At 51.9% G+C, this 23,898-nt stretch overlaps 7 protein-coding genes across 7 annotated transcripts; 3 read left to right on the forward strand and 4 right to left on the reverse strand.

Moving 5' to 3' along the window:
• Nucleotides 1-14: 14 nt before the first annotated feature.
• MAA_05587 (phosphoinositide phosphatase) lies at nt 15-2,980 on the reverse strand (the record flags this gene model as incomplete). Its single annotated transcript, XM_007823585.2, has 3 exons — nt 15-873; nt 939-2,709; nt 2,782-2,980. The coding sequence occupies 3 exons, from the start codon at nt 2,978-2,980 to the stop codon at nt 15-17; spliced, it is 2,829 nt and encodes a 942-aa protein (XP_007821776.2).
• A 1,236-nt stretch (nt 2,981-4,216) lies between these two features.
• On the forward strand, nt 4,217-5,132 carry MAA_05586 (vacuolar ATP synthase subunit C; the record flags this gene model as incomplete). The annotated part of the gene is made up of 5 exons (XM_007823584.1): nt 4,217-4,233; nt 4,417-4,429; nt 4,545-4,674; nt 4,734-4,994; nt 5,065-5,132. 5 exons carry the CDS (start codon nt 4,217-4,219, stop codon nt 5,130-5,132), a joined length of 489 nt encoding a protein of 162 aa, XP_007821775.1.
• A 725-nt stretch (nt 5,133-5,857) lies between these two features.
• Nucleotides 5,858-7,863, reverse strand: MAA_05585 (Delta(24(24(1)))-sterol reductase; the record flags this gene model as incomplete). Its single annotated transcript, XM_007823583.1, has 4 exons — nt 5,858-5,869; nt 5,927-6,068; nt 6,144-7,679; nt 7,832-7,863. 4 exons carry the CDS (start codon nt 7,861-7,863, stop codon nt 5,858-5,860), a joined length of 1,722 nt encoding a protein of 573 aa, XP_007821774.1.
• A 1,590-nt stretch (nt 7,864-9,453) lies between these two features.
• On the reverse strand, nt 9,454-10,518 carry MAA_05584 (uncharacterized protein; the record flags this gene model as incomplete). The annotated part of the gene is made up of 1 exon (XM_007823582.1): nt 9,454-10,518. The coding sequence occupies one exon, from the start codon at nt 10,516-10,518 to the stop codon at nt 9,454-9,456; it is 1,065 nt and encodes a 354-aa protein (XP_007821773.1).
• Nucleotides 10,519-13,947: 3,429 nt separating this feature from the next.
• Nucleotides 13,948-19,419, forward strand: MAA_05583 (phospholipase D1; the record flags this gene model as incomplete). Its single annotated transcript, XM_007823581.1, has 1 exon — nt 13,948-19,419. One exon carries the CDS (start codon nt 13,948-13,950, stop codon nt 19,417-19,419), a length of 5,472 nt encoding a protein of 1,823 aa, XP_007821772.1.
• A 449-nt stretch (nt 19,420-19,868) lies between these two features.
• MAA_05582 (Ubiquinone biosynthesis protein Coq7) lies at nt 19,869-20,648 on the reverse strand (the record flags this gene model as incomplete). The annotated part of the gene is made up of 1 exon (XM_007823580.1): nt 19,869-20,648. The coding sequence occupies one exon, from the start codon at nt 20,646-20,648 to the stop codon at nt 19,869-19,871; it is 780 nt and encodes a 259-aa protein (XP_007821771.1).
• Nucleotides 20,649-21,585: 937 nt separating this feature from the next.
• Nucleotides 21,586-23,609, forward strand: MAA_05581 (Plus-3; the record flags this gene model as incomplete). The annotated part of the gene is made up of 4 exons (XM_007823579.1): nt 21,586-21,761; nt 21,902-22,608; nt 22,670-22,806; nt 22,857-23,609. 4 exons carry the CDS (start codon nt 21,586-21,588, stop codon nt 23,607-23,609), a joined length of 1,773 nt encoding a protein of 590 aa, XP_007821770.1.
• Between the last annotated feature and the right edge of the window lie 289 nt (nt 23,610-23,898).

Raw genomic sequence — 23,898 nt, forward strand, 5'->3', positions numbered from 1 at the left:
GCGATCCATAACATCTAGGCCCAGACAAGTCTCTTGATCGAATGCCCCAACTGCTCCAACAATCCTGTATTCTTCTTCGCCTCCTGCAGTGAAATAATCTCACCCTTCTCCACGAAACTCTTTTCACCCTCCCCTTCCTTCCGCAGCTGCGCTTCCAGAGCCAGCCGCTCGATTTCTGCGCATATAGTAATTACCTGCTGCAGCTCCGTCTGCTGCAGACCAGCTGTTCCTGATACAGCCGTGGAAGAATCCATGTACGGAGCTTTAAACGCCAACCTCCGGACAGCAAGCGATTTTGCCTTGGGCGAGAAGAAACTAACAAGGCCTACCTGCGTCTTGGCCTCGCCCTGAGAAGCCGAATTCGGCGCAATATATCCCTTAGTTGAGAGCGTTCGTGTATTGGTTCTCTTGGTATTGCTTTTACCTGGCTGGTAGGATATGACGAGTCCGACATTCTTTATTTCGTCCATGTGCGCTGGGGCAAGGGTTGACGTGATATAAGTTCCGAATTTGATGTGCGTCACATTGCCGAGGTGGACGCGCTCAAAGGAGGATACTTTGTCAAGATCCCAGTCAAAGCGGCATAGGTAAAGAGCAGCGTCTGTCAGCAGGAGGACGACTTCCTCCATGGGCCAGGATTTTACCACGTCAGCCATGTTGGGACTGATGAGAACCCATCCGCCATGGACTTCTTCACTGGCATCGGCAACTACTCGTTTTTGGCAAAGCTCGACAGCTCGCTGACGCATTTTTGCAATGGATACGGCAGGATCCTTGGTCATCATGTCGGACTCGAATTCGTCAAAGACTTTTTCTGTTGCGGTTCCGAGCAGAAAGTCTATAGCTGCTTGACTGAAATAGTCGTTGACCATGCTTCAACCATTATATTAGAGGCAAGCCACAAAATGCTTCAGACTATTATAGACATGTGTACTTACCCACTGTAAAATCGTGCCAGTGACAGTCCCAAGTCATTCAACGCTCCACGGTAGTCTCGTTTTTTTGTCCTCGTATAGTCGCCCTTCATAGCGGCCGTAGACGCATACTGCTTGGAGACTGCGTCGCCATTGTCTGCCCAGAGAGTATTAAACCACCTCGTCTCCTGGTCTAGCTGCGCACTCATATCTATTCCATCTCCCTTCAGCTGCAAATCTAGCATATGCTTTGCGAAGGAACTCTGACACACGTTCGTTCTGTCTAAACAATCCATGCAGTTCGTTCTGAGGACACCTGCCTGCCGCTGGGTAATCTCGCCGCCGACTTGGGTTGTGCTGCCCAACTCTTCCAGCCTACCCCTCAGTTTGATTAGAAGCTGACTGACATTCTCGAACTTCATTCCACGGCAAGCATGGTGAAAGTCAAACCACTCGAATGGAATTTTGTCGTTCTCGCCGAGCTCTTCATTGAGGCGTGAAACGTTTGCCTCGTATTGTGTTCCAATGGGCTCTTCAACACCGCGCTTCTCAACCAAGTTGACAATCTGGAGAGATCCATAGTTGGAGTGAAGCCTCTCAAAATGTCTCTTGCAGGCCCTGTAGTTGCTCTCGGGGGAGTGTTGTATTACTGGGACTGGTTTTAGTGAGTATGCCGACTGCGTGAAAAACAGTGGAATACTTCCGCGAATCTGTACAAATGAGTGAATTGGAGAGGAATGGTCCCATATAGGCGAGGAGATGATTTGTTCCGTCTCCACCATATTCGCCGTGAAGCCTTCCTCGTTGATGCCTCTACGAAGATATCTTAGACCTGCGCGTTGAGTCGACCTGCGAGACACCAGCGTGATAAGACACTTCCTCTCCGACGGCCTTAGATCGGCATGGTCCCCAACACGTCCACTTGGCGGTGATACTGGTAGAGATCCAGAGGTAGACATGTCGGCGAGTTCCATTGACTCGGATGCACCTTCATCCATCTGAGGAGGATCACTATCCACTACAAACGTTCGCTGGCCAATAAATCCCTGCATTAGCGGGAGACTTATTGAGTCTTGACCAGTTGCTATGAATTTGCCCAGTATATGCCGGTTCCAAAAGAACTTGTTGTCAACTTGTGTGTGCAGAGGTGTGTCTGGATTTGGGACCCAAGCCTGTTGAGAGGTGCTTCGAGTGAGGTCAATATCGTAGGAGAAGTAAAAGCTCCTAGAAGACTCAAAGAAGACTTGAATCGTCCGCAATAACTTTGGCAACAACGCTGTTACCTGACTGTGGTCACTCATATCCTCTTCAATTGGTGTCTTGGAGGTGGCTGGCTCGCCGGATGCTTCCAGTGTTGTCGGTGAGCCTGCGGTTGCAATGCTCAAGCCCAAGCTTCGTCTTTGATCCATGGTCCATCCACTGTTACTGAACCACCGCTGTGCAAAACGGCCATAGCTACCCCGGCGACGCATTACATCCTCGGCGACACTGCTTCGAGACGAGTCGGGACGAGTCTTGTCCTCCTCACCGATTGTGTCTTCCACTTCATCAAGGGGAGACTGAGGAATTTCAACGTCTTCGTCGCTGCTTTCGGAGTCGCCATCTTCCCCATTCGGTGTTTGCTTCCTGAGAAGGCTGGCTGTCCTGCGGATGGACTCATCGGCCTCTTGCTTTGTGTTGCATGGAGTAATGGCAACGCCAGTGACAACATAAATGGGAAACCCGAAGATCTGTGCAATTTGCTGGCGACGGGTAATAGTGATGAGATAGCTAAGTCTTGAAACCGTGATCAAGCCTGATGACGCATGAACTTGTTAAGCGACATTTCAACAGCATACAGCACCTGAGCGAAGGAAGGAAGTCTTACCAATAACACCAAATACTTCGAACGATGAGTTTGGGCCTGAAGTGTCCGGTATTTGGTCCCGTGGAACTGCTGAAATAGACGAGTCGCCATATCTAATCCTAACCGGCTGGAATGGTCGTTGTCCCTTTGTGGGAAGCGGCTGGAGAATGAGACCATCGATGGCAGCGCATATGAGGATCTTCCGGCTAATTCCGGGCATGATGTTACGATGACACGCCGGACGGAGACTCAAGACTCGCCGAGCAGCATTACGAGGCAGTCAACACGGGCAGCAGGGCAATATGGTCAATACGATGAGTTACGAATGAATGGACCCTGCTCGGCCGACGATGCAGCGCGGGGATGAAACCAAGGCGAGAGAGCTGAGGGTTAAGCGGAGCATTGCGTCCGACGTGGAATCGAGTACGAGTGGAGAAGCGTCATTGATGATCGACCGTGAGTGACCAACGCAGCAACAGGGGCTGAGTTGTTCTTTCCCAATACAATCGACGGGAGAAATGTCTCGAGAATGCAAGAATCAGGTTATTGTGCTGGCTGCTGCCCATGATATTGTCTCATGCATCAGGACAGGGTGTTGGTACGTCATGCATGCATTCAATGCTTGTTGCCCGACCATCAGCTCGTGGCAGAGCGCAACGCGCATCGCATGGACTGCAGACGACGAGACAATACTACTGAAGAGACGATGAGTTGGGTAGTCAACCATTTATGCAGGGAGCCGGGAAACTATCTAGCTGAATTTTCATGAAGGTTGTGCTGGTGTCGCAAATGGAGAAACTATGTACCTAGGTAGTCGGCAACTTTGAACGAATGGATGACGCCCGTTCTTACACAGTCTTATCATATCGTGATTTGCCATGAACTACCAGGCACGGAGTACCTACCTAGGGAGGTACTACGGTAGTTAATCGGAATAATGTCTCTGAAGTTTCCTGCTGGTGATGGATCAAATCCCGGCGCTGCCGATTGGGCTTGGGGCGTCTACCGATCGATCATATGAACAGGTTTAAAGGCGCTTCAGAATATTGTAGACATGCTACGGAGCCGGCATAGAGACGCTGCCAGGTCCGATGGAAAAAGTGACATCTACCGATGCATCACGAAGCTGCAAGTTTGCTTCCCACGTTTCGCATCAGCAGCTCAGGAATGGGGGCTTTCAGGGGCCGATATTTACCCGACTACCCCGGCCACAGTCGAGATTACGTAACCCCGCATCTTTGTCCTTGACCCGTGCGGCAAAACCTTACGCCAACCAGAACGCCAGCCAGGGACTGAGTCCTCCATCCACCACTGCATCTCGACTTAACCCGACAACCACGGCCAGCCATCACCGAAGCTTCCCCTGCCATCAACTGCTGGGCCTTGACGCTAGCAACATACTCGATCTCGCTCCTCTCTTCGATTATTTAGCCCCGACACGCCAAATACCGCCAAGATGGTCTCCGAGCTTTGGTACGTCTGCCACGCCTGCCACGTCTGCCATGCTTCTCTCCCTGTTGTGATGATTGGATGGAGCCAAGCTTCCGCGACGCATCCTTTGAAGCTTCCGGCATCGCTGGCATTGCTCTTATTCGATATTTGTGACAAGCGTGCGATATTTGACAATGTTTCAAGCTGACCAAGATACTTCTGTAGCCCCGTCTACGCGGTTAGTCAACGCACTCTGTCCACCCGCCGACCGACGTCACTACTGGCCCCGACTTGGGGCGACGGCACAACAATCGTGCGCGTTAATGACCACCTCCGCTAACCATTGTCAACAGCCCTTTTTCGGCGCCATGGGTTGCACATGTGCCATCGTATTCACCTGCCTGGGTGCCTCATACGGTACTGCCAAGTCTGGTGTCGGTATCGCTGCCATGGGTGTCCTCCGCCCTGACCTTATCGTGAAGAGTGCGCATCTGCCTCATCCGCACGATCTCGACAACGTCGAAGCTAACGCATCAATATAGACATTGTTCCAGTCATTATGGCTGGTATCATTGGTATCTACGGTTTGGTCGTGTCTGTCCTCATCTCCGACGGTCTCAAGCAGGAACTCCCTCTGTACACTGGCTTCATCCAGTTCGGTGCTGGTCTGGCTGTCGGTCTGGCTGGTCTTGCTGCCGGCTTCGCCATCGGTATTGTTGGTGATGCTGGTGTCCGAGGAACCGCTCAGCAGCCCCGTCTCTTCGTCGGCATGATTTTGATTCTCATTTTCGCTGAAGTCTTGGGTAAGTCTCGCGCAACAAGTAACACTCAGCCATATTGTGTTTTGTTTAGATGTCTGACCAATGCCACTAGGTCTGTACGGCCTCATTGTTGCCCTGCTCATGAACTCCAAGGCCACCCAAGACACTGTTTGCCAGTAAGCGGCATCTGCGATGCTGTAAAAGGCGACCCGACAAATTGTACTTATCAGCAAGAGGCGCTATTTCTGGCATCGATCGGCACACACCAGGCGCACAGCGAGCAGGTCTTTAACATCTCTAATACGCTAGGGGTGCGCACGGGCTATTTGATCGCTGGCAGAACATGATTTCACAAGGAGGTGACGAAGGATGGGGGGGTGTAATCCCAATGGAGGTCGTATATGTACACTAGTTGCAGACGAAGTTTGGCCTTGACCGGTTTTATTATAGACAGTGGCTGTGAAGGAGAATCTAGTGTAGTCTCTGTTGCTCATATCATGGTTTACAACACTGAATTTCCTATCTTGCGTCAATACATCTGTCCAAGTCGGACTTTGTCTGGTTGAGATGTGGCAGCATTGAGTCATGATGGCTTCGCGCCTGTGCTTAAGGGTGAGCGTGTATTTGTATATGCGAATTGCTGATGGCAAAAATTCCAATTACTTGATATTAGTTAGCCCTTATAGACGTTATAAAACTGAGTAAACCACTCTTTACGCCTCCCCAGGATGAGAATTCCCACCCCCCAATCACCCGCCACACATGTTTTCCACCTCTAACCAAGTTCATTACTTTTGTGATAGCTGAATATTTACGCAAGAAATATCACTCCTCCCCCGCCAACGGCTATTGTAATACAAAGCTGTGTTTTCAAGGCAAGAGTGCCCCCCAACAAGCAACGGCATCTAAATGACGTACTGCACGATGCATCAGCTACCATAATCCAATCAAGGCGCGGATAAGAGAAAACTCACAGGAATAAAGAGGTAGGGAACTTGTCGCTCATATTCGAGCCAGTGCTCGCCGTACTTATTACGGCAGCGGTGAATATCCCGTGCGGCGCGGTGCGCAATCATGCAGCAGAAAAAGACTGGGTAGAACCAAGGGAATGGGCTCCTGTTGACGAGTTAGGTTTTGGCCACTAGAAGAAACGTGTGAGGGAGAGGGAGAGAGACAAGAGATGGAGCTTACTTGAACCCAGTAATCAGGCCCCAGGAGATGGCGAACCACGCATCGGCGGTATAGTGAATTTTGCGGGCAAGACCGTACCAGCCGTCGACGAGGATGGTGCCCTGGGGCGTCTCAATGGTCTTGGGATTCTGGATAGTCTGCCAGGGAACTTGGGGGAAAGTCTTGCGGGCAACCATTTTTCCGCGCTCCATTGCGCGGAAACGGTTCTTCTGGCTGTTGCAGCTGTCCCAGACCCAGTACCAGAAGAGGTAGGCAATGTACACGAAGGCTAGGAACCACCGGTTCCAGTGGTACTCGGATGGGTTGTGATTAGCGAGGTAGATGGTGCAGTGGCAGTAGGACAGCGGAACGCCGGCAAGGTTCCAGAAGATGAGCATGAACCCCCATTTCTCGTAGTACATGTCCCAGGTGGTGATGATGAGCTCCTCACCCTTGGCACAGGCATTGGCGTAGAGGTAGTGAGCCATGACGAGGAACATGACTTCGCCAGAGACGTAGCCGTAGCGCTCCCACTGACGTGCGGCAGTACCCAAGCTGAGGATGAGGAGGAAGTACCACGGCATGCGAACTTCGCAAAACATTTTGAAGTCCAAGATGCCAAACATGCGCGGGTTCAGCTCGGCACCCATGAAGAAGTCATAGATGGGGTAGCCAGTCATGCGGTGCTCCTTTCCGCGGTAGAGGGCGGAGAAGTATGCAGCAAAGCTGACCAGAAAGCCGCTCAGGATGGCAACGGACAGGAGGGGACCGAATTCGTCAATGGCGTTGTAAAGCGGCCAGATGCCGGTGAAGTGCAGGATCGCCAGGATAGCAAGCGTAAAGTAGAGCGTGGCAAATGCGTTGCAGTAGTACTTGAGCTGCTTGCCCCCTTCGTGGGGAAGAGGCTTGCCCCAGCCCCATACACCAGGGAGCAAGCAGTAGCAGGCACCTTGGAAGATGAGATACGACCAATACCAGAACCAAGCCTTGACATGGGGAAACGCGCCGGTATAGACGTAGTTGACGAGCTGTGCCCCAAAAGAGGCCCAGCTCTGGCCTGGTGCTCTGGAGGGAAATTTGCCATCATAGTAGGTAGCCCCAATCCACATGTACCACATCAGAACCGGGAAAAGGATCATCATGGCCAGAGTGCCAACAGAACCGCCGAACTCGAACTCGCCCGAGTAGTCAACCTTGGGGTCCTGGCCTTTGCGCCATCCGTCAACAACGCCGGCATCAGCTGACTTTGGCGCGGCCGGCTTCTTGGGTGTCGACTTCGGGGTGGACTTTTTGGGGGAGCCATTGGAAACGACCTCTTCCCCGTGAGCAGATTTGCCATTGGTCTGGGGCTTCGTCTCCTCCTCCTCTTCGTTCAAGCTTTCGGTGAACTTGGCGGTGCGGCGGCGCAAAGATCGAGTGCGTGTCGACACGTCGCCGGCCGAGCTCGAGTCGTTGTCGGCGTCGGATAGCAGCTCAGGGGGGAACGAGGACTGGCGACGCGATGACCGTCGAGACGCGGTAGGTGTTTCCACCATGCCTTCGAAGAGCTCCTTCTTCCTGTATATCCAATTAGCCTGTGTTCATTCACCAAAAGGCTATTGTTTGGCGGAATTGGCGGGCTTGTGCCTGGCTCCAGGTGCGAATTTGCAGTGAAGCCAATGGCATGCCAACCGTCCCGCCATCCTGTCCCATGGGCGTTTCCAAGGTACCTAGGCGTTTGGCGTAGCGAATATCGGGACATTATAGCGGCGGGAGGCACTGTGGCCTTTGTACGAGTTTAAAAGAATTAAGGAGAGCAGAGAAGAGGAAAAGGAAAAAAAAATAAAAATGAATAAATAAATAGGAAACCGAGACAGCAAAATATTCAGGTCATGTAGCGCGGGTGAGAGAGGTCACAACCTGGGCTATGATGATGCTGAGTCTACCGCGACCAGATGCGTGATCAGGCTACAGGGCTGAAGCAAACATTGAAGGAAAAGAAGGAAAGTTAGAAAGCTGGTTTGGCGATGTGCAGACACAACGAGTGGCTTCCTGCGCTTGGAGCACAGAAGTGGAGAGCGGAGAGACCAGTTGACACTTCAATATCTGTACTGAGCGGGTTGACGGTGTTACGCTATTGGCGGCGCGTTGGGAAGGTTGAAAGTCTGGTGGCATCTGTTTACAGTGGGTGGAGACGAGCGGTGCCTGGGCACATTTGACCAGTTAATTAACTGCCTTTACTTGATACTTTTTGGTTCTCGGCACTCAGGGGAACCCGTCGGGAGCCAATCCATTGATGGAGCCAATCCAATCCATGAGCCAATCCAAGCCATGAGCCAATCCAGACAGTCTCAACAATAGGCGCTCCGTAACTACTCGCACTCCATTGGCCCCCCAGCAACACGAGTGCATGGGATGAGGCCCTCGGTATTTGGATCGAGTCGCTGCTGAGCCAGTGTAACTTACTTTTTGCTGATGGAGGAAATGCATATTTGCGTGTGGTGGATTATTCATCATGTGCAGTGGGTGACTGGCTGCTGCGCGTTGACGTATCAATTGATACGAGCACGGAGGACGGAGTATTCTGCTTGCTCGTCCCACTTGACAGCTTACGGGCTGCTTGGCTCGAGCCAACTTTGCGACAAATGTCAATAGTGCCGGTAGGAATCAAACTTGAATTCCTTACAACCCCGAAGACACGTGGCAGAATATAAAGAAAATACATACATCAATCTATAAAGACACTTTCAACTCCCACTGCTATAGCAGGCAGAATGCAAATATGAACACAATAGTACTCCCTAACCCTCCCTAACCCTCATTGCCATCTATCTATACGTATGATAACGTGTCCTAATCACAGCATTGCCCCATTAACTCGGTGGAACTTTTCATCCGTTCTCATTCCCCATGCGAAATCAGACGTTGGCCTTTCCGCTGTATGTAAGCATATCCCCCACCTCCCTTTTTTTTTCATTATTTTCGTATGAGCAATCCTCCAGTAACACAAAGACGGTTTCAAACTCTACATTCAAATCGGTGTTGACGTAAGCAGAGGGTGGCTTATGGGATAACTAGAAGCAGTTTGCCAACAATAGTGAGCCATTGATCCTCCAAACATTCTCCCCCGTTTCCATGAGTTGCTCCTTGCTGCTCCAGAAGGCTCTTTCGAACGGCAAAAATCGCCACGCCTTTGACTAAGATTATCTGTGGCATGACGACCCTTCAGTTTTTCTCTCTCCGAAAAGTTCACTGAGACGCAACGAGTATACCGGAAGCCGGCAACATTGGAGAGACTCTACTTTGCCGTGTCGGATTCACCGTAGAATATATGAATGACTGTCGCGAGACTTCATCGCATCTTTCTCGGCATATGGGCAGGCCAACGCGGGGAGAGGACAGTACGGCTGCTGAGCCCTCGTTGACCTGCATGTCCGCCGGGCCACCTGGATACGCCCTTTCGAAGGCCCGGGTTGTCTTTTCCGCCCTTGGTCGTAGTCCTCTCTGAGCCATGGCTCACGCCTTTCTTCCCAGACTTGGTGGCATGATTTCTTTCACAGGAGTCGTCGTCGTCGTGGGAGCGCGTCGCTCTGTGTTGGGTATAATTCTTCTGAGCCGAAACTTGCCGCATATGCTTGTTGGCCCAGCGTGACCGCCAACGATCCAATCGTACTAGGGCATCTCTTACTTTGCCCGATTTGACGTTCAGAAAGGGGTGTCTATCTTCTAGAATGGGAACGGTTTCTGAGCAGTCCGACATCCAAAAGCACTCAGTATCGGATGGCTCGTCTCTGGCTGGCTGTGACGTATAGTTCTGATTCGCCGTGTTCGGCCCGGATGCCGAGTCTATGCTTAGGCCATCTGATTCGTTCTTTGATGATGATCTTTCCAGAGGACAACTTAAGTCTATCTTCGACTGTGAATTGGCGGAGAAGGAGTCGCCCAGGCCTCCGGGGATTAGACTCTCGTGCGTCTCGTCTCGGCACATGCCCACCTTGAACAGCTGTGGAGGCGACATATATGTTACACCATCACCTTCACAGTGCACAGGCATGGGATTTGCCGCCATGTCCCACGTATCCTCTGGCCGACCCGCGTTTTCTGGAGAAAAGGAGTCACCTAAAGTCCGAGAACTGCGTTTCGCAAGGCCGCGGGTCGAACCTGCGGATTTCCCACTCGTTGTTGATCTCCTCTCTTCCTGCTGCAACTGGGCCGAGGATTGTAACTCATCGACGATGTTGGAGGTTAGGCTGGGAATGATTGAGCCGGAGGTTGTCGTGTCGATTTGCGCCTGGGTAGAGGTCGTTTCGCTTCCTGCGATCATCTTGGCTCTTTGGAGGATCTGCGGACAGTCTCCCGTCACATCAAGCTGTGGCAGAGGATCATTGTGGCAGCTTTGCAACCCGTGACCAGGCATGATGCCGATCAAGTAAACATGACGAAATATTTAGGTTGGATGGTAAATTGAGCAGCGTCCCGACGGGACAGCATGTCTTTAAGCTAGATCTGGCGTGTGGGTTGTGTTGGCGACCGAATAAGCGCATCGATGTGCGTCAAGATCTGCAGCCAATGTCTCTTTTCGAATCGCAAGGGTCGCTCAAAGAAGTGACACATCTGTACCACATGTTTGGCAGCGAGCGGGATAATGATGCCCGGCAGGACGATGGCTGCGCGTTTGGACAGAGTGGGAACCGACTGCTGGAGATGGTCTGGCAATCCTGAGGCGGCATGGAACCATGGATTGGAGAGGTATCAATGGACTAGAGTACGGAGTACGTAACTGTCGAGACTCGTTTGGTGATTTCTTGGACGCAGATATGCAGTTTTAGTCAGTACAGGGGCTGTGATTGGCAGGGTTTGGAGTCTGGACATCGGGTGATTCTCATTTCTTCCCTTCTTTTTTTCAGCGACGCCACACTGACGTACAATAAAAGCGGCCTTGGTCCCAAATATCCGGGATTGACGAAATGAGATGTCTCGCACAGAACTTTTCACTACAAAAGCGGATTCTTGGCCGTCGCCTCCCTTGCCCGGAGCACGGCAGGCCCAATATAGCGAGGGCACATCTAATACGGAGTGCCCGCAATCATAGCCCTCGTCCTGGTCTTTCGGACGGGCAGATTTTCAGGATATCTCCTGTGACGTGGGCAAGAAATGTGGGCAAAGAGATTTGTCTGGTTGCACGGAGTAGGCTCAAGGTTAGAACGGGCCATGCCTTGTAGTGATTCCATGTTGGATGGTCTGCAAAGTTACCAGTTACGCCCATTGGACGTGGTTTGTGCTGGGAGACGCCATGGCTGAATTACTACCCAACCGGCCAAGTCGTCTAGGAGGTGTCTAGATGCTTCAGCTGAAGTTGACCGTTCAGCCGCCGACATTGTATGGAGGAGATTGTCACAGCAGTTGGGAGAATGACATCTGGAGGCTGGAGACGTGCGGGGGAGCGGGCCAGCGGGCCGTGCCTCAGTCGGCAGGTCAGGTTGGTGGATGGCGGGTGATGGTGAAGCCTGGAGACGCCCACTAGTGCCATTGACTGTAGGGACCAGCTGACAGTTGGAGCGGGGTCAATGCATTGTGGCATCAGATCACCACATGCAGCCAACCTTGAATCAGGCACGGAGCATAAAAAAGAATAATGGCGTTTACTTATTTGCTTGCCCAAGTACGCAAGGTGTTTCTGGGACACTTGACTGGGCAAGTACTATCCCTGTGAATGCAGCCAGTGGTGCCGGTCAGTCTCTCAGCGATTCAACTACGCTCATGTCCTGGACCATTGAGCTCTGCAAAATGAGTCTGGAGAACAACGAATGTACCATCTGTTAAAAAAGGCTGTCGATAACTACATGGAAAACCTCCCTGAGCTCGCCCGGCACAAGCAAGAGAGAATCCTGCGCCCCATTCACTTCAACCAGCTCAATGAGCCGATTCGAGGGTAGTTGCCGCACACAGCAAGGCTCTTGATTGGGTTGTTTCACGAAAACTCTACCGCCAGATACTTGCAATGGCTGCATCTCGGTAGCGAAGTATATTGGATTGTCGGCAAAGTTGGTCCAACGGTGGTCCGCGCAGTTACTATTTTTCTCGTGCCTGGACGAGTGAAGGGCTTCGGCAAGTTTCGAAGACGCTGGGCATAAAGCGAGATACGATGATTCGACTTTGCTTCTGCATAGACGGGCTTGGTGAAGGCATGAATGGCGACCAATATCTCGTGGATCTGGTTTCTGACATGGCAACTTGGCCCAATTCCAACATTTGCACTTCAAGCCGGCCCCGGTGTGACATTACGGCTGCATTTGGGCGAAAGCAATATGAACTATACTTGCAGGACCTAACCAACGACGACACCAACAGGAACATTGACGATAAACTGGGCGAAGCACCGAGATTACGACAACCAAAGGCTAGAAATAAAGACCTAGCGCATGAAATTATCTCTGGGACTACAATAGAACCCAAGGCATCTTTCCGTGGGCTTACCTGGTCGTGCGGTTCTTGCTTCGAGGCTTCTCCAATGAGGACAAAATATCATATTTTCAACACAGGCTACGAGGGCCGCCTCCTGAGTTAGAAAATACCTTCGTCGCATGCTCTTTACCTAGAGAATGTCTATAAACAACTAGCCCCCAATTTCAGCACCTTCCCAGAGCTGGCGTGTAAGACCAATTTGGCCACGTATGTGAAAGAAAGGTTTAAGAAAGCTACGGCATGAAAGGTGGATCCACCTGCATGAAGACACCCTTGCTGTATTCAACAAGAAGCGGCCTTTGCTTGCATTGAAGGCGGACCAAAATATGGACTGGACAATAATGGCGACATATCTCGTGGGGACGGGGAGGGCCGGGCCAAGGGTGAAGAGACTCCCATCCCAATATGTTGGAGCAAGATGTGGCGGGCTAGCAAAAGGATCCACATTTGAGAACTCAGTGGGAATTAAGGAGGGAGACATTCGTAGACCGGCTGTGAAAAGGGCTACATTGGTAGAGAGAGAGTTGTGATGAAGGATGACGGGGATGAAAGTTGAGATATGAGAAGATATCAAGGGTTAGGGTTGTCTGAAGGTGGGTCACCACTACGGAGTTACTACCATTGATCAATTGATGTCGACAATGCAGGCAGGCTGTACCCACTTGGACCGTCAGGGCACGCCAGTACCTGCCTCCCTTGTAGGTACGGAATAGTTGTTGGGACGACCAATTGGCACTTGATTGGAGTGGGGCTACCGGTGCCGCATCCCCCGATTCCACCGGTTGACACTTGGAGCATTCATTCAGGGTCACTGGATCATTGGCCTCATCATCCTTCCCTGGAACCGTCACCGTCCATTTCTAAACCCACGTGCACCACCACTTGACCGCTCAACCGCGCTACGGCTGGTCACCACATCGAATCTTCGTCACATGTGGCCTGGGAATAGCTAAAGCAATTCTGCAACCCCGTGAGACCTCTGCGAGCACAGCATACTGGGATCGACTGGGGGTATTCGCCATTGCCTGGAACACGCTTCTCGCCCGTTGGGCTACAATCGCTGTGTTCATCGTCCAGGTGTCAAAGCCGCGGCCGCCTGCTCAGGCTGTCCCATATTGAATGTATTGTGTACACCCCGAACTCCTATAGGAACCGAAGCGATAAAGATCAACTCTGCGCTGCATATCGCAGTTCCCGACCCTTATTTCAGCATGTGTCGTGGACACGCTATTTCAACCAGGCGTATATAACATTACAACGCTAGCATTCTCGCTCATGCTTGTCGTTCAACCTTCGCCCACACGAATATCGTAAGCCAGCAAAACAAGCTCTACGGTCGTGAATGGCAAAAAATCATCATCGGGAGGGCTCGGTGTCTCCCATGAGCACAACACCGCAGAATGCAACTCCCTCAAGTGCCGAATTCCTCTCTCGAGTTCAGTTGCCCCCCAGCCCCCGGATTCGCCTACAACCCGTATCGACTGATCCGACCGAGAGCTATGAGAACACAAAGCCAAACACGGAAGCACCAGATTACTGGAATGGGGGGCAACAACACAAAGATGTGTCCCCTACCGCAAACGGCCATGAGGTTGCACCTGGTCAAGTAGACCAGAAGAGGTCTCAGCCATCCCCTGGCGAGGCAGAGCACAGTGTCGAAATCCCCGCCGCTTCTCCAGGAGACCATGATGGCTCTGCCGCAGCTGGGAGAAGAAGTGTTCAGTTTGCGAGGCAAGATCCCCAGCTGCTGTCTGCAGGCGGTCACAGCCGTCAAGGTTCATGGGATGGACCCGAAACTCCTGGAAGACACAAGAGCTTGTCCATAATGTCCAAGATCAAGGCTTTGGCCAGCGCGCCCAGCACTCCATCTCTGAAATCTCCAATTGCACCACCATTCGCCGAGCCTGGTTTTCAATCCGCTACCAACTCCCCTACTTCAACACGCTTCGGTACTCGGCTTCCCAACATTCTTACTGAAGAGCAGTCCGACGCCGAGGCCTATGTCGATGCCGATGCTGATGCTGACGTCGACGAGACTGCCGATGAATCAGCTATCCCGGAGAATGGCACGCGAAAGAAGAAGAAACGCAGAATGAGGCGGTTCGCAAAGGGCCTTCCATCGACGCCATCAACACCAAGTCGTTTCGCAAGCGATGCGGACACCTGGGGCGCATATAACCGCCTACTCCGGCGACGGGCTAGTATGCCAGATACCTCCATGGCGTCCGAACATCCTGAGCAGGTATTATCAGAAGGGGACACTAGGAGCGGTCCTAAACGACGACCGTTCAGGCGTGGACACTCATTCATGGGAACGACCACGCAGCCGCCTGGTGAAGGTGATGACCTGAACGACATGGAAAGTTCTGCTGTTGTAGGTCGCCGCAATGGCCATTTGCGACGAATCACTGTATTCGGCGGAGGCGGCGTTTCTGATGGTGATGCTATGACGCCTCGCCGGCCATTCTTTAACTCTGAGCGAGCCTCCAACTTTGGCGCACAAAAGTGGAAGCAGGTAAAAAGTACACTGAAGCTCTTGCGGCAGAAGAAGGAAGATCGATTTGATTATTTCAAATCAGCGGAACTGATGGCAGAGCTCAGAGCTGGCGCGCCAGCAGTCTTGATGCTTGCTAGTATGATTCAAAGGGACGAGCACGGGAATAAGAGGATCCCTGTTCTCCTCGAACAACTGAAGCTCAAAATTAAAGATAGTTCCCCGATCCCGGATGACGATAAAGACAGACATTGGATTTTCACCATCGAACTCGAATACGGTAGTGGCCCGAGTCGAATGTGCTGGACAGTGATTCGAACCATCAGAGACATCTACAATCTTCATTTCAGGTACAGATTTGCTCTCAACAATGACAAGTATATGCTCGGCCGTGATATTGGAGGGCGCCCGAAGCAGCCCAAGTTCCCTTATTCTGCTTTCCCGTATCTGCGTCGAGCTCGGAACAAGGATGATGATAGCGACGAGGATGAACGGGCCAGTGTTCGAGGCGACGAAACTGCTGGAGAAGGCACAGGCGGAGAGGGTACCGCGCCTGAGGACCATGGAGACGGCACACATGACGAGCAGCACCAGCCGACGAGAAAAAAGTCGCGTGCCAATTTATGGGGCATGAGACGACGCTCAACTGGATTTACGGACCCCGGGGAGCTGTCAAATGCTGAAGGCACCGCTCAAGCTATCGACATAGCCACCCGCAGACAACGCTACGTGGAAAAACAAAGACGCATCCTTGAAAAATACCTATCGGAAATGATACGATGGCTCATGTTCAGAGCTGATAGCAACCGCCTTTGTCGATTTCTGGAGCTGTCTGCTCTTGGTGTCCGTCTTGCTGCCGAGGGGAGCTATCATGGCAAAGAGGGATATCTGCACATACAGTCATCCAAGGGACTTGATTTCCGCCGAGTCCTGACCCCAGCAAAAGTCATTGCTCGCCATAGCCGTAAGTGGTTCTTGGTTCGCCAGAGCTATATAGTTTGTGTCGAGTCACCAGAAAACATGAATATTTACGACGTGTATCTGGTCGACACCAAATTTAGCATCAGCTCCAAGAAGAATGCGCTTCAACAGATCGGCTCAAAGGATAAGGCAAAGGAGATTGACCTCACTGTTGAGGCACCCCCCCAAAAGCACCATACTCTGACACTGCATACATCCGAACGCAAAGTGCGTCTGTTTTCAAGGTATCAGTCCGTCATGAAACAATTTGAGGATTCAATCAATGAAATGCTCAAACAGACTGCATGGTACGAGAAGAAGCGATTCGGCAGCTTCGCGCCTGTCAGAAATGGAGTCTTCGCACAGTGGCTCGTAGATGGCAGGGACTACATGTGGAATGTCTCTCGGGCAATTAACATGGCCAGGGATGTTATTTACATTCATGACTGGTGGCTGAGCCCTGAGTTGTACATGCGCCGACCAGCGTGTATCAGCCAGAAGTGGCGGCTTGACCGGCTCCTGCAGAAGAAAGCCAGAGAGGGTGTCAAGATTTTTATCATCATCTACCGGAATGTCGAGGCCGCCATTCCCATCGATTCCGAGTACACCAAGTTCTCACTATTAAACCTGCATCCAAATATTTTTGTACAACGGTCGCCTAACCAATTCAAGAAGAACCAATTTTTCTTTGCACACCACGAAAAGATTTGTGTTGTTGACCACGACGTGGCCTTCCTTGGTGGTATCGACTTGTGCTTTGGCCGTTGGGATAGTCCCCAACACCCCATCGTTGATGATAAACCTACTGGATTTGAGATGACAGAGCAACCAAAGGATGCAGAGCACTGCCAGCTGTTTCCTGGAAAGGACTACTCTAATCCCAGAGTCCAGGATTTTTTCAGACTCAACGAGCCATACGAAGAAATGTACGATCGCAGCAAGGTCCCTCGAATGCCCTGGCATGACGTTTCTATGCAGGTTGTTGGGCAACCAGCGCGAGATTTGACTCGCCATTTTGTTCAGCGATGGAACTACCTCCGTCGCGGACGGAAACCGACCCGACCCTTGCCGTTCTTGCTGCCTCCTCCAGATGCAAAACTGGATGAGTTGGAAGCCCTCGGTTTGACTGGAACGTGCGAAGTGCAGATGCTTCGTTCCGCAACTACATGGTCTCTTGGAACAGACGACACGGAACACAGCATTCAAAATGCTTACATCAAAATGATTGAGGACTCGGAACATTTCGTGTACATGGAGAATCAGTTCTTCATAACAAGTACAGAAGCATACAACACCAAGATTGTCAATCGCATTGGCGATGCTCTGGTTGAGCGCATCATTCGCGCCCACAAAAATGAGGAAGATTGGCGCTGTGCAATCATGATTCCTCTAATGCCTGGATTCCAGAATACAGTGGATGAACAAGAAGGAACCAGCGTCAGACTCATTCTCATGTGCCAATACAAGAGTATTTGCCGTGGGGAGCAATCCATATTTGGGCGGCTCCGTGCCGTTGACATCGAGCCTGAGGATTACATCGGCTTCTATTGCCTGCGCCAATGGGGTGTGATGAGCAACGATGCCCTCGTGACGGAGCAGCTCTACATCCATGCCAAGACAATCATTGTTGACGATCGAGTTGCTTTGATTGGATCTGCCAATATCAACGAGCGCTCAATGCTTGGGACACGAGACTCTGAATGCGCTGCGATTGTGCGCGACACAGACATGATTGAATCAACCATGGCTGGAAAGCCCTACCAAGTTGGACGGTTTGCGCATACTCTCCGACTGCGCCTGATGCGAGAACACCTGGGTCTCGACGTCGACGAGATTCTGGAAGAGGAACGACAGCAAGAGCTGGATCGTGATGTGTTTGAGAAGGAGATGGAAGAAATCTATCGCGAAGATGGTGCTGATATTGGTGTTGGCTCAAGCAAGGCTCGGCAGGATAGTCTCTTGACCCCTCGCCAGAGAAGTTTCAACTATGAACTTGACATGGAACATGCCAAGGCTCTTCAAGACACTTCTTTGCCATCTTCGGAGTCGGAGTCGGAGGCGGGGTCGAAGAAGGGCAAGGAGGCTAACGTCGGTATGAGCCCGCAACAGAAGAAGCAGCAGCGGCTAGACGTATCTGGATATGGGGAGGACCAGTGGAAGCTCGCAGAGCAGTCCGGCTTGGATGAAGGCCGCGACTCTGTCATAGTTGGCGGTCGTGAAGTATTGGTACACGGCATGAATACTGAGGGCAGGGGAACCATCTGTCAGCCGAAGCCACCTCATGAGCTTGTCATCATGTCTGACAATCGACAACTTGGCAATGAGGGTCCTGGAAGCGGAGATCTCCCACCTATGCCTGCGATGAACCGACGCACAACAGAGCAGCTTGGTCTCCTTCGACCCGCCCAGCTACCACCTCTCCCGGTGGCTGATGACACTGATATTGGCGGGCCGGCGGTACACGTCGACCCTACAACTGGTCGTCCAAAGAGCGGCGCTTTTCATCCCATGGCTGCCGATATTACACCAACGGACATCTCCAAGGACTGCATGCGGGATCCCCTCCTCCCTAGCTTTATCGATGATATTTGGAATCGTGCAGCTCTGAACAACACCAAGATCTACCGCAGAGTTTTCCGATGCATGCCCGATTCCGAAGTTAGGACTTGGCAAGAGTATCGTGAGTACGTGGATTACGGAACTCGTTTCCGTGCGAGCATGGAAGGCAAGCCTAATGGAGAGGAGTCCGAGTCCAAAGCTGAGACCAACAATCAGGTTGAGTCTACTGCTGGCGGAGCGGGCATTGGAGCGCCTGGCCCTGAAGCAATGGTAGCTGCCGCCAAGGAGAAGACAATGAAGCAGCTTCCAATGCTTGAGCAAGATATGGGTAAACTTGATATCACGGTGGCGCAAAATGGTGACGGGGAGCTAAATGAGAAATCAATGGAGCCAGCTCAACAACCACGTGGTCCTCTCGATTCGAATCCCGTTCAAAGGTCTGAAAAGATTGCCGATGCTTCGCCAACAACAGTACCAAATGGCCACGTGGGCGTTCCTGGACCTGAGGAAGCCCCTGCTAAGCTTCTGGAACCGCAGGCCAGCAGGAATACGGACCGCAAGACAGCCTTCGCTACATTGGACAAGCCGCCCTCGCGGGAGACTCCCAGTATCCCGTCGCAAGCTCAATTCGGGTCCGTCAAAAAGCGTCGTCGTGCCAACACCAAAGGAAGCCGTCGTGGATTCTCCCTCGAAGACATGCCTTCTAGAGCTGATGCCGAAGAGCTACTCAAATTGGTCCAAGGCAACATTGTCCAGTTTCCGTACGATTGGTTGTTAACTGAAGAGCAGAATGGAAACTGGGGCTACCAAGTAGACGGTGTTGCTCCGTTGTCAATCTAGTAAGTTGGCCCTATCCTTGTCAATATGATAATCTAACCACCTCGTGTGTAGTGACTAGTACGGAGTACAGCCTGTCAAATATGGCAATGGGAGACGGAGACATCAAAATATTTACAGAATCGGTAATACTGGCACACAGAAATTTGTTTGCATTGCGAAAGGAGTTTCGTCTTGTAGCTGCATAGCAAGGAATTCGGCATACTTTTTTTCTTTTTCATCCCCTCTAGGGAAGCATACACACGGCGTTTCAATGTCCCCTCCTTTTATTTTATCTTTCTCGCCCTGAACACGCATAATAGCACAGCGAACCTTGTTTCATATGTCGTACATTGTATAGAGCTGATTGTAATCAAAAACATAATTATTCCTTACATGCTCGTTTGTAAACCCCAATATTCACTTTGTTGATACACGGCATACACAATGCCACTGCAACTTACACGTGTCCATCAAACTCGCTCGCTGACCCAGATCGCTCCCCTACAGCCGGCCCTTATTACTCCGGTCAACAACCAATGCGGCTCTGCCTTCTTCGCATCGTGCTCAACCGCATGGTCCAAATGCTCCAGCTCCTCATCCCGTATCCTCCTCAACGTCTTTACCAACTCCCCAATCTCGGCACTGACTTGGTAGCCTTCTGCCTCCCACTGGGTAATCATCTCGAGTATCTCTCGAATCTGGTTATTGTAATGGTCTCCAATCTCGGTCTCGACCGCCTCCGTACATGCCATTGCTGCCTCGCGGCCCATCAGGGCAGTTGACCAGCCTAGACCTGTGGCGAGGACAGACCACAGCGGGTAGAGCGCCGTCGGACGCACGCGGTGCTTGTGGATGAGGTCGTTGAATGTTGCAAAGTGTCCGGCTTCTTGGTCGTACATGTGTGCCATGAGCGGTCGGAGGTGGGGGTGCTGGCGGACGACGAGCGGCGTTTGCGCTTTGTAGATGAGCGTGGCGGCCAGTTCGCCGGCTTGGTTGACACGGAGCTGGCAAGGTTTCGTCAGTGATGATTTCATATACGTGGGGTTCGGGGTCAGATTGCCGGAGGGGCTGGACGGACAGCGGAGGAGAGAAAGTCGCGTTGTTCTCGGGTTAGCGGTTTGCGCTTCTTGGTGTTGGGGGAGGTTGAGGAAGGGGTCTGCGACAGGGAAGAGGTGGTTGACATTGTTCGACGGGTAGGGAAGCTGAGGAGGTTGGAGGAGGTTAGAGCTCGTGTGGGCCTGCAAAGGCATCGGGTTGAGGCCATGGTTGCTGTCTGTTCACCAATTGGTGGTTTTGTAGTTTTTTGGAAGAGTGTGAGTGCGATAAGATCGAACGATGCTGGCTCGGGTGAGAGATGACGCCGAGCGGGTTTGAAGGTCCGCCGGGAGACTCGCCGATTGGACGGTGGGGGGCAAAGTATTTAAACAGACCGAGTACGGAGTACCGGGTATCGCGCTCAAAATGTACTATCGTTTACTCGTAGTATACGTTTTTATTAGATCGTAACGCATTGCAGTATGTTAGTAAATATTTCGTACTTTGCAATGTATTCCTGGGCGTCGCAGTGATAAGTGAGATAGAGACTGTTTATGACATTGGCAGAATGATTGCGATTCAGCTATGGCTAGTGATATGCAAGGGGTTTCTCCGACTTATTGAAAGAAAGAAAGAAATTAGCAATTTCTTGCTTATTGTGCCACAGAATATAGCTACCTGGTAGGTATTTACGTAGAACAAACAATATATCTGCTCTAAACTGACAGTGTGAGTAGCTCAGCCACCCAACAAACTAGCACTGTATGCACAGCCTGGACAAACGTTTTGCCGATGCAGCGGCCGACAAGAGCAACTTCGTTCTTGCGCGCCACACGGGTAGAAGCCAGTGCTGCGGCCCAATGGGGAGCGCTCACTCGATTTACGACAAAAGGTCCTGCAACTAGAAACTTGTTCTCTTTTGTTCGCCTCTCCCATCGTCATCATTCCTTACGATTGTTTCGCCGCTGCCAGCCTCAACTTCCTTGACCACACGGTTCCGGCCTCTTTCTATTAGAGTGAGCCATCGACTTGGACCGGTCCAACGCGCCCAGTCGTGACTGGTCGATTCCGCGGGTTGTCTTGAGAACTCGAGCAGAGATTTGCCGTTTGGCACTCGCCGCTGGACTGTCCATCACAAACGATACCACCATCATGTCTGACATCGAAGATGAGCTCCTTGCCCTTGCGGGTGGTGACTCTGAAGACGAGGGTTCTGCCCGCAGCCGCGGTGGCTCCGAGTCGCCGCGTCGCTCCAGAAACGATGCTGGCAAATCAAAGAAGTCGAAACGGCGTGCGAGGCAGGATGATTCCGAGGAGGAAGGTGAAGCGTGAGTATCGTCTTTCCTATTGCTCAGACGGGCCTGGGTGGGATCCGTGTGAAGCGCATTGAACACGATCTACTGCATCCTCGCTTGTCGTCGCTCATAAATACGTTGCTGACGGCTCAATGCTCGTTCCCCTTTATCAGATCCTCAGCCCCTTCGTCACCAAACTCGCTGGAATCAGCACCCATGGACGAATCCGATTCAGACGCTGAGCCCGCGCCGAGGGTTGGCGGTACCGACGAAGATGACAAGTATCCCGTGGACGGCAAGTTCACAAGTGAGGCAGAAAGGGCTGAAATTATGGCCATGCGAGAGGTCGACCGAGAGCGTATTCTCGCGGAACGTATGGACGAGGTCGAACGCCAGCGACAGAGGCGTCGTCTCAGGCAAATGATTGAGGAAACGGAGCGCAGGAACGTCAAAAAGAAGCGTAGCGCCGACACCGCAGAGTTGGAGGAAGGCCAACGAAAGGCCTCGCGGCAACGTACTGGTAAAGGCAACGAGTCTGCCATGGACACTCTTCGCAGAGCTCGCGCAGAGAAGGCGAAGCGCAAGGAAGACAAGACACGCGGACGAGATTATTCCCCCGCACGACGAGATTCGGATGAAGGGGAGAGTGGTGATGATTTTAGCCGCGCTAGGTCCCGAACACCCGAGAAGGAGGAAGAGAAGGAGGCACCACCTGCTGAGCTGAAGGACTTTGAGCGTGTACGGCTTGGCAGAAATGAGTTTGCTCAGGTTTGCTTCACACCTGGGTTTGAGTCTGCCATTGCCGGTTGTTATATCCGAATTGCTCTAGGTCCTCATCCAGAGACCGGGGTTGAGCAATATCGCATGGCAGTTATCAAGGGTGAGTAGCTGCATGAGCAAGGATATGCGAGATCAGGCTACTAACCAGACATGGCACATAGGCTTCACTACTAGCCGTCCATACGCTCTCACCGGGCCTCAGGGGCCGTTTGTCACGGATCAATACGTCAAAGCCGCACATGGCAAAGCGGTCAAGGAGTTTCCATTTATTGCTGCCTCAAGCGGCAAGTTTACTGAGGTAAGTGTGTGGCTCGCATCAGCGGGAACCTTTTCTAATTAGTCCCATAGAACGAGCTCAACCGTTATCAGGTGACATGCACCAATGAGAACGTCAAGCTGCCCACAAAGGCATATCTAGCAGATAAGATTGATGAAATCAACAACTTGATCAACCACAAGTGGACGAGTGAAGAGATCAAAGCCCGTTTGGCCAAGAGAAATGAACTCAAACGTCGGTTCGACCCTGCTGAAAGGGAGCGTGTTGGCAAGTTGCTCGATGAGGCCGTGGCTCGTGGTAACGAAACCAAGGCTCAGGAACTCCAGGAGGAGCTCGAACAGCTTGGGACGCAACGCCTGGCTTTCAGGACGACCCTAGGCTCATCAAAGAACCTAGACGGGCCCCGGGCCGCAACAGAACAAGACCGGCTGGCAGAGCGCAACCGCGAAAACAGGCGAATGAATGCCGAGCTCGTCCGCAAGGCCCAGCTCAAGGAGAAGGCTAGAGCTCGCGAGATCGAAATGGCCCTTAAGCGGGGCGAGCAGGTCGCCGATGACCCGTCGCGACGACTCCGGACAAAGGCCAAGTTTGTGCACGATGTTAATGACACGCCGCAGAAGCTGTCTGCCAACGGTAGCGAAGCCAGCACGCCGGCAAACGGCACGCCCAAGGTTGCTGCTACTAAACCCGAGATGCTGTCCCATCTCGCAAAATTGCAAGAGAAGAATTACTCGGAGAGCAATGGCGTGCCGGGGATTCACAAGCCGCTCATGGATGATGATGTGATTGGGGCGTTGGACCTGGACATTGACGTCGAGATTTAGATGGGGGGCATTTGTCGTGGTTAAGTCGGTGAAATTGGTATTCAAGGGCAGGCATTGGTGCATTTATGGCGTTTTAGAGAAAGCATTGCGCGGAACGGGATACTGAGGGACGGGCTACCCATTCATAACAAGAAACAGTCTTAATAAAGTGGTAAATGACCACTGGCCAGGAAATTTGAGTAGTGTCATGTGGTAAATCGTCATATCCGCCTCGGGGGAGGGAAAAGCAAAATCATAAAAAAAAAACATGGCCGTATAACCCCTTGTGCGCTCACAAATACCCCCCCCC

Source organism: Metarhizium robertsii (assembly GCF_000187425.2).
Source record: "Metarhizium robertsii ARSEF 23 chromosome Unknown MAA_Scf_2, whole genome shotgun sequence".
NCBI classification, from domain to species: Eukaryota; Fungi; Ascomycota; class Sordariomycetes; order Hypocreales; family Clavicipitaceae; genus Metarhizium; species Metarhizium robertsii.